The 14,735-nt window shown below is 43.7% G+C and overlaps 1 protein-coding gene across 4 annotated transcripts in view; it reads right to left on the reverse strand.

Annotated features, from left to right (window-relative positions):
* Positions 1 to 3,918: 3,918 nt before the first annotated feature.
* LOC101121563 (cytochrome P450 2J2) overlaps positions 3,919 to 14,735 on the reverse strand; it is a 30,911-nt gene continuing 20,094 nt past the window's right edge. For 3 of the 4 annotated variants that reach the window (XM_012159299.4, XM_060410026.1, XM_042248810.1), the window contains 4 exons: positions 11,156 to 11,297; positions 10,638 to 10,825; positions 7,848 to 7,986; positions 3,919 to 4,418 (listed from right to left, as the gene is read on the reverse strand). In XM_012159299.4, coding sequence (XP_012014689.2) covers positions 4,240 to 4,418; positions 7,848 to 7,986; positions 10,638 to 10,825; positions 11,156 to 11,297 — 648 coding nt within the window. In that variant the 3' untranslated portion in view covers positions 3,919 to 4,239. Of the gene's footprint in view, positions 4,419 to 7,847; positions 7,987 to 10,374; positions 10,476 to 10,637; positions 10,826 to 11,155; positions 11,298 to 14,735 lie in introns of those variants that run through there. The other variant, XM_027970710.3, reaches the window with a different exon arrangement.

Below are 14,735 nucleotides of genomic sequence, written 5' to 3' on the forward strand. Positions count from 1 at the left end.
GGGTATGGAAACCCACACCAGTGTTCTTGCCTGGAGAATCCCCATGGACAGAGGTGCCTGGTGGGCTACAGTCTATGGGGCCATAAAGAGTCTGACATGACTGAGCAACTAAACAGTGGAGCAGCACAGGAGGAGAAAGAAAGGGGAAGTTTATCCAAAGAGATAATAGCTGAAAACTTCACAAACCTGGGAAAAGAAACAGCCATTCAGGTCCATGAATCCTAAAGGATACCAAATAAAATAAGACCACACCAAGACACATTATAATCAAATTACTAAAAGGTTAAACAGAATTTTGAAACAAAAGAGAAAGTGATTTGTTATGTACAAGGGAAGCCCCATAAAACTATAAGCAGATTTTTCATCTTGCCCTCTAGAAGGGAGTGTGATGATGTATTTAAAATGCTGCAGAGGGAAAAAACCTGCTAGCCAAGAATACTATATCTGACAAAGCTGTCCTTCAAAAATGAAGAGGAAACAAAAGACTTTCACAGATAAAAGCTGAAGGATATTAAACAACATAAGAGCATAAGAAATTAAAGAGACACATGTACCCCAATGTTCATCGCAGCACTGTTTATAATAGCCAGGACATGGAAACAACCTAGATGTCCATCAGCAGATGAATGGATAAGAAAGCTGTGGTACATATACACAATGGAGTATTACTCAGCCTTTAAAAAGAATACATTTGAATCAGTTCTAATGAGATGGATGAAACTGGAGCCGATTATACAGAGTGAAGTAAGCCAGAAAGAAAAACACCAATACAGTATACTAACACATATATATGGAATTTAGAAAGATGGCAATGATGACCCTGTATGCAAGACAGCAAAAACGACACAGATGTGTATAGCAGACTTCTGGACTCAGAGGGAGAGGGAGAAGGTGGGATGATTTGGGAGAATGGCATTGAAACATGTATACTATCATGTAAGAATCGAATCACCAGTCTGTGTCTGATGCAGGATACAGCATGCTTGGGGCTGGTGCACGGGGATGACCCAGAGGGATGCTGTGGGGAGGGAGGTGGGAGGGGGGTTCATGTTTGGGATTGCATGTACACCCATGGTGGATTCATGTCAATGTATGGCAAAACCAATACAGTATTGTAAAAGTAAAATAAAGTAAAAATAAAAATTAAAAAAAAGAAATTATGAAACTCACTGATAAATGCAGATATATGGACAAAAACAATTCCGTATTACTATTATAGTGGTGGTAAATCATTTTTCATTCTAGTATAAAATATTGATTAATGGATACACAATATAAACAGATGTAAGTTGTGACATTACCAGATAATGGGGGAGGAGAGAAAGATTTGTTTGCAAGTGAAGTTATCATCTTAAATAGATAGACAGTTACAACTATATTTTATATAAGCCCCATGTTAACCACCATGTACACCACACCCTATCCTGGGACCAATTTGTCCCTGACCCTTGGGTGATGAGAGGGGAGGGCTCTGCTCAGATGCATAGGACATCTCTTACAGAGGGTCACATCTCCATGATTGAAAAGCATAACAAACCTACCACATACATATAAAAACTAATGTGGTGGCAGGGGAATACATATGGGACAAAAGAACATATACATATGGGATAAAATCACATTAGAACTAAGTGATGTAGAGATAGGCAGTCTACCTGAAAAGAAGTTCAGAGTAATGAGCGTAAAGGTGATCAAAGAACTCGGGAAGAGAATGTATGCACAGTCTCACATTCAGAGTGAGAACTTAGAAGTTTAAAAAATACTTAGAAAATATAAAGAACAAAAAAGCAGAGTTGAATATAATAACTGACATGAAAAATACACTACAAGGAATCAATAGTTGGCCAGACGATGCAAAAGAATGGATCAGTGAGCTGTAAGACAGAGTGGTACAAATCACTGCTATGAAACAGAATAAAGGGGAAAAAAATGAAATGAGAGCAGTTTAAGAGACCTCTGGGACAACATCAACTATAATATTCACATTATAGGGGTCCCATAAGGATAACAGAAGAGAGAAAGACCCTCAGAAAATATTTGAAAGATAATAACTGAAAATATTCCCTAGCCTGGGAAAGCAAAATTCCAGAGAGTCCTATACAGGATTAACTCAAGGAGGAACACACACACATCATAATCAAAATGAAAAAAAAAAAAAGATGAAAAGGGAATTTTAAGAGCAACAAATAAAATACAAGGAAATTCCCATAAAATCATCAGATGATTTTTCAGCAGAAACTGCAGGTCAGAAAGGAGTGGCATGTCATATTTAAGGTGATGAAAGGGGAAAACTTGCAACCAAGAATACTCAGAGAGGCTCATGTTCAGATTTAATGGAGAAATCAAAAGGAAAATTTAAAAGAATTCAGCACCAAACTAGTTTTACAACAAATCCTAAAGGAACTTCTGTAGGCAGAATAAAAAGACAACAAATAGAAACAATAAAGCATGGTAAAGGCAAACAGAGTAAGGCAGGAATCTATCCGATCCTGAACTAGTGAGCAGGTTAAAAGACGAAGGTAGTAAAAAAAAAACGTTCATAATGGGGCTTCCCTGGTAGCTCAGCTGGTAAAGAATCCAAAGCGGGAGACCTGCGTTCGATCCCTGGGTTGGGAAGATCCCCTGGAGAAAGGAAAGGCTACCCACTCTGGTATTCTGGCCTGGAGAATTCCCTGGATTGTATAGTCCATGGGGTTGCAAAGAGTCGGACCTGAGGGGCTTTCACAAGGTAGTAAAATCACTTGCATCCACAAAAAGCAGTGTAGAGATACACAAGCAACTAGATGTAAAATATGATGTAAAACAGTAATCAGGAGGGGAAGAGAGTACAAATGCAGGGTGTTTAAAATGCATTTGGAATTAAGAGATCAGCAAGCAATATATATGACTGCTCTAAGTTGCTGGTCTACAGCAATGCAGATTGCTATACAAAAACTTTATGGTAATTGTGTGTGTTAATCGCTCAGTCATGTCTGACTCTTTGCGACCCCACAGACTGTGCCCGCCAGGCTCCTCTGTTCATGGATGGCAATGGCAAAGCAAAAATTTATAATAGATATGCACATTTGAAAAAAGGTTCTTCCTATACACACTGCAAAATGCTCATCAATTGTGTTAAGGCTGGGACCACTTGTCAATCAAAAGCTGACAATCAGTTTTCAAGAAGAGATCACACCCACCATTATCCCAAGATGGGGCTTAAGAATAAATGCCCAAGAGGGGATTTAAGGTAAAGAGGCACATAAAAGACAGAGAACATTTCCACATTTGTTCCCCAAACCTGCCTTCCTGCTGCTGCTAAGTCGCTTCAGTCGTGTCCGACTCTGTGCGACCCTATAGACGGCAGCCCACCAGGCTCCCCTCTCCCTGGGATTCTCCAGGCAGGAACACTGGAGTGCGTTGCCATTTCCTTCTCCAATGCATGAAAGTGAAAAGTGAAAGTGAAGTCACTTAGTCGTGCCCGACTCTAGTGACCCCATGGACTGCAGCCTACCAGGCTCCTCCATCCATGGGATTTTCCAGGCAAGAGTACCGGAGTGGGGTGCCATTGCCTTCTCTGAAATCTGCCTTCCAGGTTTAGTTTATTTTGGTCACATTCTTCTTAGCCCTGTTGTCCAAGGCCAAGGTAGTGTTTCCTTAGGTAAACCAGAGGAATTGCTTCTCCATAGAACCCTATTTGTCAATCAGGAATTTACCTGCCCTGCTGACTTCCCAGGGATCAGTCTGAGGGAGAAGCAGGATAAGCTTGCTCAGTGCTACCAAGCCTGAGGGCCTTTCTGGCCTAGGTCAGTGGCTGCCCCAGGGCCCAACTTCTAACTCTTATCTACCATTTGGTACCACTTTGACCCAGGCCATCTCAACAGGCCAGAAGCAAGTCCTCGTCTAAGGAAGGACACAGAAGGAGGCAGATCAGAGCTATGACTTTTAGGATGTGCTTTATGATTTCCAAACCACTTAAAATCCATTCTTTCCTCTGATCTTTACAGCAATTTTTCCTTTAGAGAAGGAATCATTGTCCACTTTAAATCTTCTGGATGAAAATGGAATCACAATGTAACTGATTTCTTCAAGGTCCCACTGGAGACGGTAAAGCTTGAATGCAGGTTCCTCTGTGTCCGGTTCTTAGGATCTGTCCTAGAGGCACTGGATGCTGTTCCCTCACTTCTGAGCAGGCCCCGTGCCTTGAGCGGGGACAGGCCCACTCTTCCTGCTCTCCTTCACCCCCCTGCCCCAACAACTTCAGCCTCGGGGAACAGCACAGAGCCGGTGGCTGACTGGGGCAAGGGTCAAGCTAACTCTGAACTTCAGGCTCAACTTTTCATTCTCTGGTGGCCTGAAGGTAAATTTTTGCAGAAGTGAGGTAAAAAAAATAAACAACTCAGTCCTGGCCAACTGTTCTCCAAGGCACATCCGCTTTCCTGAAAGACAAAAATATGAGCTACCTGGTTAGGTGGTCTGTGTCAGCAAGGACGGAAATCTTCCACCACGTCTTGCAAAACCTGAGCAAAGCGCAGGCCTACCTGGCCCTGGGCCTTTATGTACTCAGCTTAGTTGATTGCAGCCACCTGGGGTAACAGAAGCCCTCCAAGTTCATTCCACAATCACACATTCAGTGCCTTCAGGGGTCAGACAGGTGAGCAAAGATGAAGGGACAGAGCACAGAAGAAACAAGTGAGGGCCAAGGTTGACCTACAAATGTGGTCGAGCCAAAAGTCTTACAAAAATCCACTAGCAAAGGACAAAAGCAAAACTCTGTGTTTATCTCTTTCAATTTTCAAAAAAAATTTGTTGAAAAGTAAAAGAAAGTAAGTGTTAAAGCAAGGTTTCTCAAGCATGAGTCACCTTTTCCCTGTGTTGTTTCCCTCCTTCATGACTGGGAATCTCCCTGCCAGGGCTCCCCTTGCAGGGCCGACCCCATTTCATCCCAGCTGCGCATCACCTGCTTCAGGCTTCCCCTAGGTCTCCCCTTCATGACGCCCTCTGCCCCTGCTTGGGCTACAACACCCTACACTGGTCTCTATCATCATGTCTCTTGAGGGTGTTTTAATAACTTACTTTCTCCCTAAGTAATACATGTTTAACTGCAAAAATGAAAAAAAAAAAAGTATAAAGACATTAAAGATGTTTATAATCCCCAAATCCAGAAAAAACCCTTGTTAACCTTTGACATAGTTCCTCACTATCTCTGTAAAGATTTTCTTGCACACTGTCACTGAGATGACCCTCTGTAGTTACAATACAATACAATATTATAAATCAACTATACTTCAACAAAAATTTTAAAAAAGAAACCAGAAACTTGAGTCTTTACCCATTTTAAGCCGATTCCTTAGGCACACGACCTTGGATGAGAAAAAACCTTATCTTAATTCTTATTTCCTTTCACTGAGAAAGGAGCTACTAATTGCTTTCCTAACTGTTAATAACTAGGTTGCTGTAAGTATAAAATAAAATAATTTGCTTGCAAATGAAATCTGTAATTAAAAGGATGTGTTACAACTCTCAATAACAAGAGCAACAACAATAACAAAAAACCAGTGAAGCAAGAATAATTATAATAGTTAAAATAAAACTTGTACCATGATAGGAAATATAAAGCTCTTGTAGACTGGGAGACTGGAAGGTTTTCCTACATCTCGTGTCTGATTTCATATTAGAAAGTTACTTGTCCAGTGTGAGCAAAGGTAGCACAGAACCAGAGGAAGAAAGACACAGAAGATCTAATCAGAATCAGTTCAGATACACGCAGGACAGTGTCCTACAGCAGGAAAGCCTGGGCTGTGAATCACTCCTACATGGGTTCAAATTCCAGTCCCTCCCTTTCCGTGCCTTTGTGGCATGATCAGCAAAACTATACTGTCACAGAAAGTCAGTCTATATTTAATTTAACTTAATGATAAGGAGAAGGGAATGGCAGCCCACTCCAGCATTCTTGCCTGGAGAATCCCAGGGATGGAGGAGCCTGGTGGGTTGCCATCTACGGGTCACACAGAGTCAGACAAGACTGAAGTGACTTAGCAGCAGCAGCAATGATAAGAAAACTATTATGAATTTCAAGTGTCAACTTACTGTAGCATTTAGTTACTTTTGGGGGGAGACACTGCTAGGATGAGCACAGGCTTTAGTATTTGATAAACCTGGTTAACCCTGAGTTCTAGTTGTGCCCTGTGAGCTTTAAGACTGTAGATCCATAGTTGGCCCTGATAAGCTCCACTTTTGAGCCTTATCTTCAGTGTGGTGATTGGAATTTGAACCTTGTAACGTTAAACTAGAACACATGGTCCACGAGAGTGGCACTGGTCTTTTTTCTACCTAATCATTGTCATATTCACAGGGTTGCATAACTGAGACATAATAGGTGCTCGGGAAACATTTATAGATATAAGGACTTAGGAAACAATTTGAAATGATTTCAACAACATCAGTTCAGTTCAGTTCAGTCACTCAGTCGTGTCTGACTCTTTGCGACCCCATGAATTGCAGCACGCCAGGCCTCCCTGTCCATCACCAACTCCTGGAGTTCACTCAGACTCACGTCCATTGAGTCAGTGATGCCATACAGCCATCTCATCCTCTGTGAACTTAACTAACTCTTTATCTGGTATACAAAAAGAATTTTTCTTACTCATTTTACAATATTATGAGTAAAACACCCAACTGCACCCAACTGGCTGGCTGGGGAACAAGAAAGAGAGAGTTTTCTCTGCATTCTCATTCATATTTCACGTTATGCACCATATAAATGTAAAGGGTGGTTGTTGTTGTTTCAGTCACTAAGTTGTGTCTGACTCTTTGCGACCCCACATACTGTGGTACACCAGGCTTCCCTGTCTTTCACTATCTCTGGGAGTTTGCTCAAACTCATGTTCCTTGAGTCGGTGATGCTTATCTAACCATCTCATTTAAAAAGGCGAAAGGACCTCTTCAGGAAGAACTTACAGAGCAGAATCTCATCCACTTAAGTCCATGGTACTTAGAATCACTTGTGATGCGCACAGTGCTAAGGAAGCAGCCTCCCCCATCCCTTTCTCAGCATTAGCTTTACATTTTTGTGAGTGGGAGGCCCTAAAAAGATCTCAGAACATTTAAAGCTCAATAAAGATGGTTGGATGTGAGAGTTGGACTTTGAAGAAGGCTGAGCACTGAAGAATTGATGCTTTTGAACTGTGGTGTTGGAGAAGTGGTCTTGAGAGTCCCTTGGACTGCAAGGAGATCCAACCAGTCCATTCTGAAGGAGATCAGCCCTGGGATTTCTTTGGAAGGACTGATGCTAAAGCTGAAGCTCCAGTACTTTGGCCACCTCATGCGAAGAGTTGACTCATTGGAAAAGACTGATGCTGGGAGGGATTGGGGGCAGGAGGAGAAGGGGACGACAGAGGATGAGATGGCTGGATGACATCACGGACTCGATGGACCTGAGTCTGAGTGAACTCTGGGAGATGGTGATGGACAGGGAGGCCTGGCATGCTGCGATTCATGGGGTCGCAAAGAGTTGGACATGACTGAGTGACTGAACTGAACTGAACTGAACTGAAAGATGGTGAGTGTCCAGTCTTCTTTGTGGGTAACAGGCAGAGGCTAAGCTCCTATCCCTCAAGTTTCTAGGAGAGAACAACGTGAAGCTGCAATCTCCATCAGAGTGAAGCCAGGGCTTAGGAAGTAAGGGCAGGAGTCTTGGTGATGCACAGCCTAGGGAACCTTGAGGTGCAAACAGCGGCAAGAGTGAGTCATGCTGGGTAGGGCTATCTGGAGACATTCCAACTAAAGCAAAGCATCACAAGGAGAAGAGCAGGGAAGGGCAGAGAGAGGAACTCTGGGTCCCCACACTCCTATTTCTTGTTACTCACCTATTGAAAAAGGCAGGAAAGATTCCCTTTTCTTAAACTGTCCATTCTCCAGAAAATGCTCTGGATTGAAGGTGTCAGGGGTGGCCCACTCTGTGGGGTCGTTGTGCAGCGCAGTCAGGTTGGTCATGACCACGGTGCCCTGGAGAAGGCAGAAGAGACTCAGGCAAGACATGACACACACGTGTGTGCAGAGCACGGCAGTCCCCTCGCTCCCAGAGCCTAGGCTCCAGGGCTGACAGCACCCTGAACTCCCTCCATCTCCCCAGCTCACCACCTTCTGAGGCCAACCCCTAGCACCATGCTCTTTGCCATGGGACAGCTTACAATGGTGGACTGAAATTGTCTGCTGGGAATTTTATCAGGGAAGTGTGACTACTCGAGTGCAGAATGGATCTCTTCAGGGACTTGTCAGTGTAGAAGCTGGGAGGGAAGGTGTGTGCATCAATAAGAGAATAATGTGACAGTGGGCAGGCAGTTCTGGACCAAAATCAACCCAGTTGCTCAGTGAAATGGCAGCCTCTCCAACATGAAAAATGTCTCATTCATCTGAGATTCTCTAACTCTCCTCCCTTCATCATCTAGCACATTCCACAGAAGAGTTAATGATAGAATCAGGTCGCCCAGTGAAAGGAATCACTGTCCTTCCCGGTACACAGCAAGAAACCCAGGAGTCCTCCTTAGTGTCTCCCTTTCCCTCGTTCTGCTTTCATCCTATCCTTCACCAGGCTGGTCACTTTTCCTAGAAATTCCTCTCGATTCCATCACCTCCATGTTATGTCCTCCACTGCCTGGTCCAAGGTACTACCTTGGTTGTCCACACTCCTACAGGAGGCCTAACTACAACTCTATATCCTCTCCCCCCTCCAAAGTGCTTTACACACGGAAATCAGAGTTAGCTCTGGACACAATTTGGTTGTCACTGCTGTCCATCCACTACATCTGGAACTTGACAGATGCACTCCAGTGTTTCCCAGCACTCTTCTATTAAGGACACATCACCTGCCCTCTATCTGAGTCATGGTCCTTCTGCCTCCTCCCACTATATCAAGCCTCTTTCAGTTTCTCAATCATACCACTTGTTCCCATAACTTTCTACATGGTGGCCTGTGGGCATCCTCACTAAACCTGCTGGTGCCAGGGTCTTTGTCCCTGCCATGAGCCTCAGTCGCCCCCTGCCTCTGCAGGAGACCTTCCCATATTAGTAGGTAGGTCTGGTCCGGTCTCTTATGAGGTCACTGCTATTTTCTCCTGAGTGCTGCTGTGCACATGACCCAAGAGGGGAGTTGATATTTCCTGTAGCCCTGTGGAATTCCTGCAATCAAAAGCTGCTGGCGTTCAAAGTCCTTGGGGCTCAGGGCTTTCACTCTTGTGGGCAGAATTTCTGTCTTGTAATAATTTTCCAGTTGCAAGTTCCCCACCTAGGGATTTGTTCTAGTCCTCACAGAATACTACATCAGAAAAAAAGTCTTGTAGAACCAGTCTGTTGAGCTAGGATGGTTCTCTGGAGCTAACTAATTGCTACGAATACATGAAGATCACCTGTAATATCATTTACACCTCAGAATTCACCCATAAAATGGTCAATCAGCAAGAAATAGTAAATGCAATCACTGCGGGAATAGCTGCTTTTCCTAGGGCTGCAGGGACCGTAACTAAGACGAGCCCAAAGGGAAGTTCTTCCAGTTTTGTCTTGAGATCAACACGAGGTTCAATTCACAAAGAAGGACTCAGATTGGATTGGATTCACAGAAATAGACCAAGGTGGTGAGGAAGCAAGGTACTGTATATGTGCAGTGTTCAGGAGAGACACTATGGGGCAGAGGAGAGCTGTTTGCTGAGATCCTAGGAGTGATGGGCAGAGAGAGCAGAATTGCCTTTGTGAGGAGAGAAAATTTAATAGGGCCCTGCTGAGAACAATTGCAGGAAGACTCTTTTGAAAACAAGTCAAATGAAGCAACTCCAGAGTGAGAACATGGTGTTGTACAAAAAAGATGAACCTGGGCATCAGAACACTTCTATTTCTTTAACCCAGCTCTTGTGACTTTGTAGCCAAGGGATCCTATACAAGATCAATCAGCTCTGAGCCTTGACGCAAATTTGTAAAATGAAGATAAGAGAATGGTTGAGAATTAAGACATTTTGAAAGAATCTGTATAGTTCATAGTACATAACTGCTCCTTAAAAAGCATTAATTAATTCTCTCCTTTTGTGATATTTAATATGCACAAGCTTGGATTGATTCTCTCGTGAGGTAGTCCCATCAAGGGACTGTAAGTCAAGGCAATACCTGTGGGGATATTATGTTAGAAACACCAGATTAACGCGATGGCCCAGGAGGTCTCAACTGTCCCTCATATTTTAACGTTCTATAGCCCCAGGATTGTGAAGCAGAATTTTCCAAAAATAAATCTGACAAGTCACTATCCTATCAGAAGCCCTCCCATGACAAAGAAGAGGAATTCATGGCAAAGGCTGACGGAGAATTGCTGCCTGCACATCATGCAGTAAAAAGAATGAGAAATCTCACAGTAGAGAAAATTCAGCCTTTGCCTGAACGTGCTTGACGCAGGAATTTCCGTTCTCCTTCAGAACATCAATTACCACTGACTTGATAATGTTCTGAAGATCCTACATGAAGAAAAATATCCAGTATTAGGTCAGTAATTATATCTCTCTCTCCACATTTAGGTGTTTCGCTAAGACAAGAAAACATGTCACTTGTCCAGGTGAGAATCCCCCCAGTTAAAATATGAGCTTGGGGACTTGAGACTACGAGTGGGGCCTTATTACCTTGGGCAGGTGGTATCCGGCCAGGGTGGTGTCCACTGTCACCTCCCGGGGTACGTTCAGAGGGATAACATTCCCCATTCTCAGCACCTCGTGGATGACAGCGTTGGTGTAGGGCATGGACTCTCGAGCGGCTGTGCTTGGCTGTTGTGACTGGCCAAGCACCCTGTCAATCTCAGCTTGGACTTTTTCTGAAAAAAGTAAAGGTGGTTCTATTATTCTGTTTTTCCATAACTCTCCTTGAGCCTGGTTAAGTTAAGGAATGAAATAACCAGCATCAAAACGGCTATCTTAGGCTCTCCAGACTAGCTTCTCAGGGAGGTATGAGAGTGGGAAGTGGGCCCTGGTGTGAGACAAATTAGGTGGAAAACTCTTGCTCAGCAACATTCCTGCAGCAAGTTCCTAAAGCTGTGTGAGCCTCAGGTTCCTCTTATTGGTGAGGGTGAACCAACACTCCTATAGATGAACTAATTTATGGAAGCATACTGACCTGGCCTAGGCCCATCCACTAATGAGCTCACCTTGGATTTCGGGGTTAAGGGCCATGTAGAGCAGCCCCCAGCGCAGGGCGGTTGAAGTTGTCTCTGTTCCAGCAAGGAAGAGGTCCAGGGTGTTGTAGATGAGATTTTCTTCACGGAAACTTGAAGCAGCATCGCCCTTATGCTAGAAAACACAGTGATTATTGGCTTATCAAGATGGTTCTTAGTTGCCACAACATAGGAGGCTTCCTTCACCCTAGAGAGAACATGGGAGGAGAGATTCCCCCAAGAGAAATGACTTTTCCTTTGACCATCTCAGCAGGCAGAGGCTTATTATTGCGGTATCATTAGCATCTTCCTGCTCCAAGTGCTGGAAGCTTTTGTCACCTTGGATGGACGAAAATTGAGAGAATCTTTTTACTTCCATATTTTGGGAGAATCTATTATTTATTATTATAACAGTATATTATTATATTGGAAATATAATAATATTTAGGTTTCAATATTAGCCACACCATTTACTATGTGTATGACTTGACCAAGTTACTAAACCTTTCAAACTATGTTCAATACTCATCCCTCAGCTGGCATTATGAACTATGTGAGATGGAAAGGTCATATAAGAAATCCTCAACAAATGTTTGTACTGTCATCATAAAGAATAAAATGAATTTCTCTGAAGTACAACAATTTTTAAATTTCCCATTAACATCCTCCTTTTTAGTTTAAAATTCTCTGATTCCAACAGCCATTCCTCATGGCACGTCGGCATCTTCACCACTTTCCTACAGAAGCTTCAGAGTGTCAGTGTTCCTCTGTGTGTGGTCACACACCTGCACACCTTATAACAAGTGAAATCTCCTCCTCTCAGGAGAAATCAATGCTTCTATTAATGGTATAACAATAAAGTGAAATAGGAGACAGAGAAAAGTGCACAATTATTTCAACTGCAAGAGTTGAAAATGAGTCAAAAATTATGCCACTGTGGCAGTGATGAATATTAACCAGAGGGCTTACTATGTTAAAGGACATACAACCTATTTGGCTTTTTCCATGCATCTTACAAATAACATTTGAAAGTGCATGAAACAGGGAGGAGGGAGGAAGGCAAAAGTCCTCCACTTGAGGCTAACCTTTGGCATCTGACTCATGTTTGCTTGTGCTCTGCACTGGGGAACTGGGACAGGGGTAGTGTACTGGATATTGGTATGGCTATTAATAAAACAATGCTTCTTTTCTTATTGGGTACAGGTCTTTGAGATATGGGCAGAGCATAGAGATTAGACTGAAAAGGCAGTATTTGGGCTTTCCAAAGACCTCAATTGAAGAAAGTAGGGAAAACCACTAGACCATCCAGGTATGACCTAAATCAAATACTTTACAATTATACAGTGGAAATGACATATAGATTCAAGGGATTAGATCTGATAGAGTGCCTGAAGAACTATGGATGAGGTTCATGACATTGTACAGGAGGCAGTGATCAAGAAAAAGAAATGCAAAAAGGCAAAATGGTTGTCTGAGGAGGCTTTACAAATAGCTGAGAAAAGAAGAGAGGCTAAAGGCAAAGGAGAAAAGGAAAGATATACCCATCTGAATATAGATTTCCAAAGAACAGCAAGGAGAGATAAGAAAGCCTTCCTAAGTGATCAGTGCAAAAAAATAGAGGAAAACAATAGAATGGGAAAGACTAGAGATCTCTTCAAGAAAATTAAAGATTCCGTGGGAACATTTCATGCAAAGATGGACACAATAAAGGACAGAAACTGTATGGACCTAACAGAAGCAGAAGATATTATGAAAAGGTGGCAAGAATACACACAAGAACTATACAAAAAAGATCTTAATGACCCATATAACCACGATGGTGTATTCACTCATGTAGAGCCAGACATCCTGGAATGTGAAATCAAGTGAGCCTTAGGAAGCATCACTATGAACAAAGCTAGTAGAGGGGATGGAATTCCAGTTAAGCCATTTCAAATCCTTAAAGATGATGCTGTTAAAGTGCTGCACTCAATATGTCAGCAAATTTGGAAAACTCAGCCATGGTCATAGGACTGGAAAAGGTCAGTTCTCATTCCAATCCCCAAGAAAGGCCATGCCAAAGAATGTCAGACTACTGCACAATTGCACTCATCTCACACACTAGCAAAGTAATGCTCAAAATTCTCCAAGCAAGGCTTCAACAGTACGTGAACCAAGAACTTCCAGATGTTCAAGGTGGATTTAGAAAAACAGAGGAACCAGAGATCAAATTGCCAACATCTGTTGGATCATCAAAAAAGCAAGAGAGACCATTCACAGTGACTGCTTCTCCTGAGCAGATCAGCAAGACCTGGGGCGCTTGTGAGGAGCTCGACATAGCACCATCCCACCCCAAGCCGGGAGCCAGCAGGGGACATCTGCATGCTCCAATCCACAGGCAAAATGCTTTGAAGAGCTCACCACACACACCTTTATGGTTCTCTTTAAAGAAGCCTCATGGAAGCTTGAGGAGGAGAATAAGATGGCGGAGGAGTAGATGGACATGGAGTATATATCTCTCCACAGATACACCAGGAATACACCTTCAGACACAGATGTACATGCAGAACACCAGCTGAGAGTGGACAGGAGTATCTGACCCACAGAAAAGAATATACAGAACCGTGCAAAACTCAGTAGGATGACGGAATGAGGGGGAAAAACAGGAGTGTTACTAGGACTGGACCTGCCCTCAGCCACTGGGGGAACTGAAGCAGGGGTCTGATCCCCACATTGAGGCAATTGTATGAGTCAGAGTAGAGACATTTACGGCTGAAAGTGAAACAGCTGATCTGTGGCAGCCTAAATGGAATGAGAGCGAGACAGTCCTTGCTGAAGCCATATGCATGTTGGACAGGGACACAGGTCCCCTGAAAGGTGCAATGGCTGGGAGATGGAGTTTAGGGATTGTGGAGCAATCCCAGGGTGAGGGCTGCTGTTGATTACAGACAGACAGATTGAGGGGATGTGAACAAGAAGATTATGGTGGGAAATGCCTGTGGAGAAAACCCAGGCAGCCATGGAAGCAAAGCAATACTTCTGAGTCACGCAATAGTGGCTGGAGCCATCACCAAAGCTTCTCTCTCCCCACACACCAGCATCGGCAGCTGAACAATAGATAGGCTGGCCCATCAAACGCCTGATGCACTAAACTCCAGAGTAGGACCTCACCCAGGGTGCCCCTTTAAGTGCCTGATACGCAGATCTACAGAGTAGGAGGCCAGCCAGGTGGGCCCCTGTGTGCCTGACGTGCCCAACAACAGAAAAGGACTGCAGGCAAGGGCCCTCTAAGTGCCTGAATAAGCAGAGCTACAGAGAAAGGCTGGCCAAAGAGGCTTTCTGATCACCCGCTACAAGAGGCTTGAAAAAAGACTCTGAGAGGGCCATAACTCCTGCAATGAAGGCAGTCCATGTCCCCTCACACTTGGTGCCGCCAGGGTCCCCACAAGCCAAGAAGCTGCGCCACCTTCATGCTCAACTCTCAGTGGGGTAGGATCACTTCATTTGTGTCCAACTCTTTGTGACTCTGTAGACTGTGGCCTGCCAGGCTTCTCTGTCAGGGAGGGGGTTTCTCCAGGCAAGAGTCCTGGAGCAT

The sequence above is a fragment of the Ovis aries genome, chromosome 1 (assembly GCF_016772045.2).
Source record: "Ovis aries strain OAR_USU_Benz2616 breed Rambouillet chromosome 1, ARS-UI_Ramb_v3.0, whole genome shotgun sequence".
In the NCBI taxonomy this organism is placed as follows: domain Eukaryota; kingdom Metazoa; phylum Chordata; class Mammalia; order Artiodactyla; family Bovidae; genus Ovis; species Ovis aries.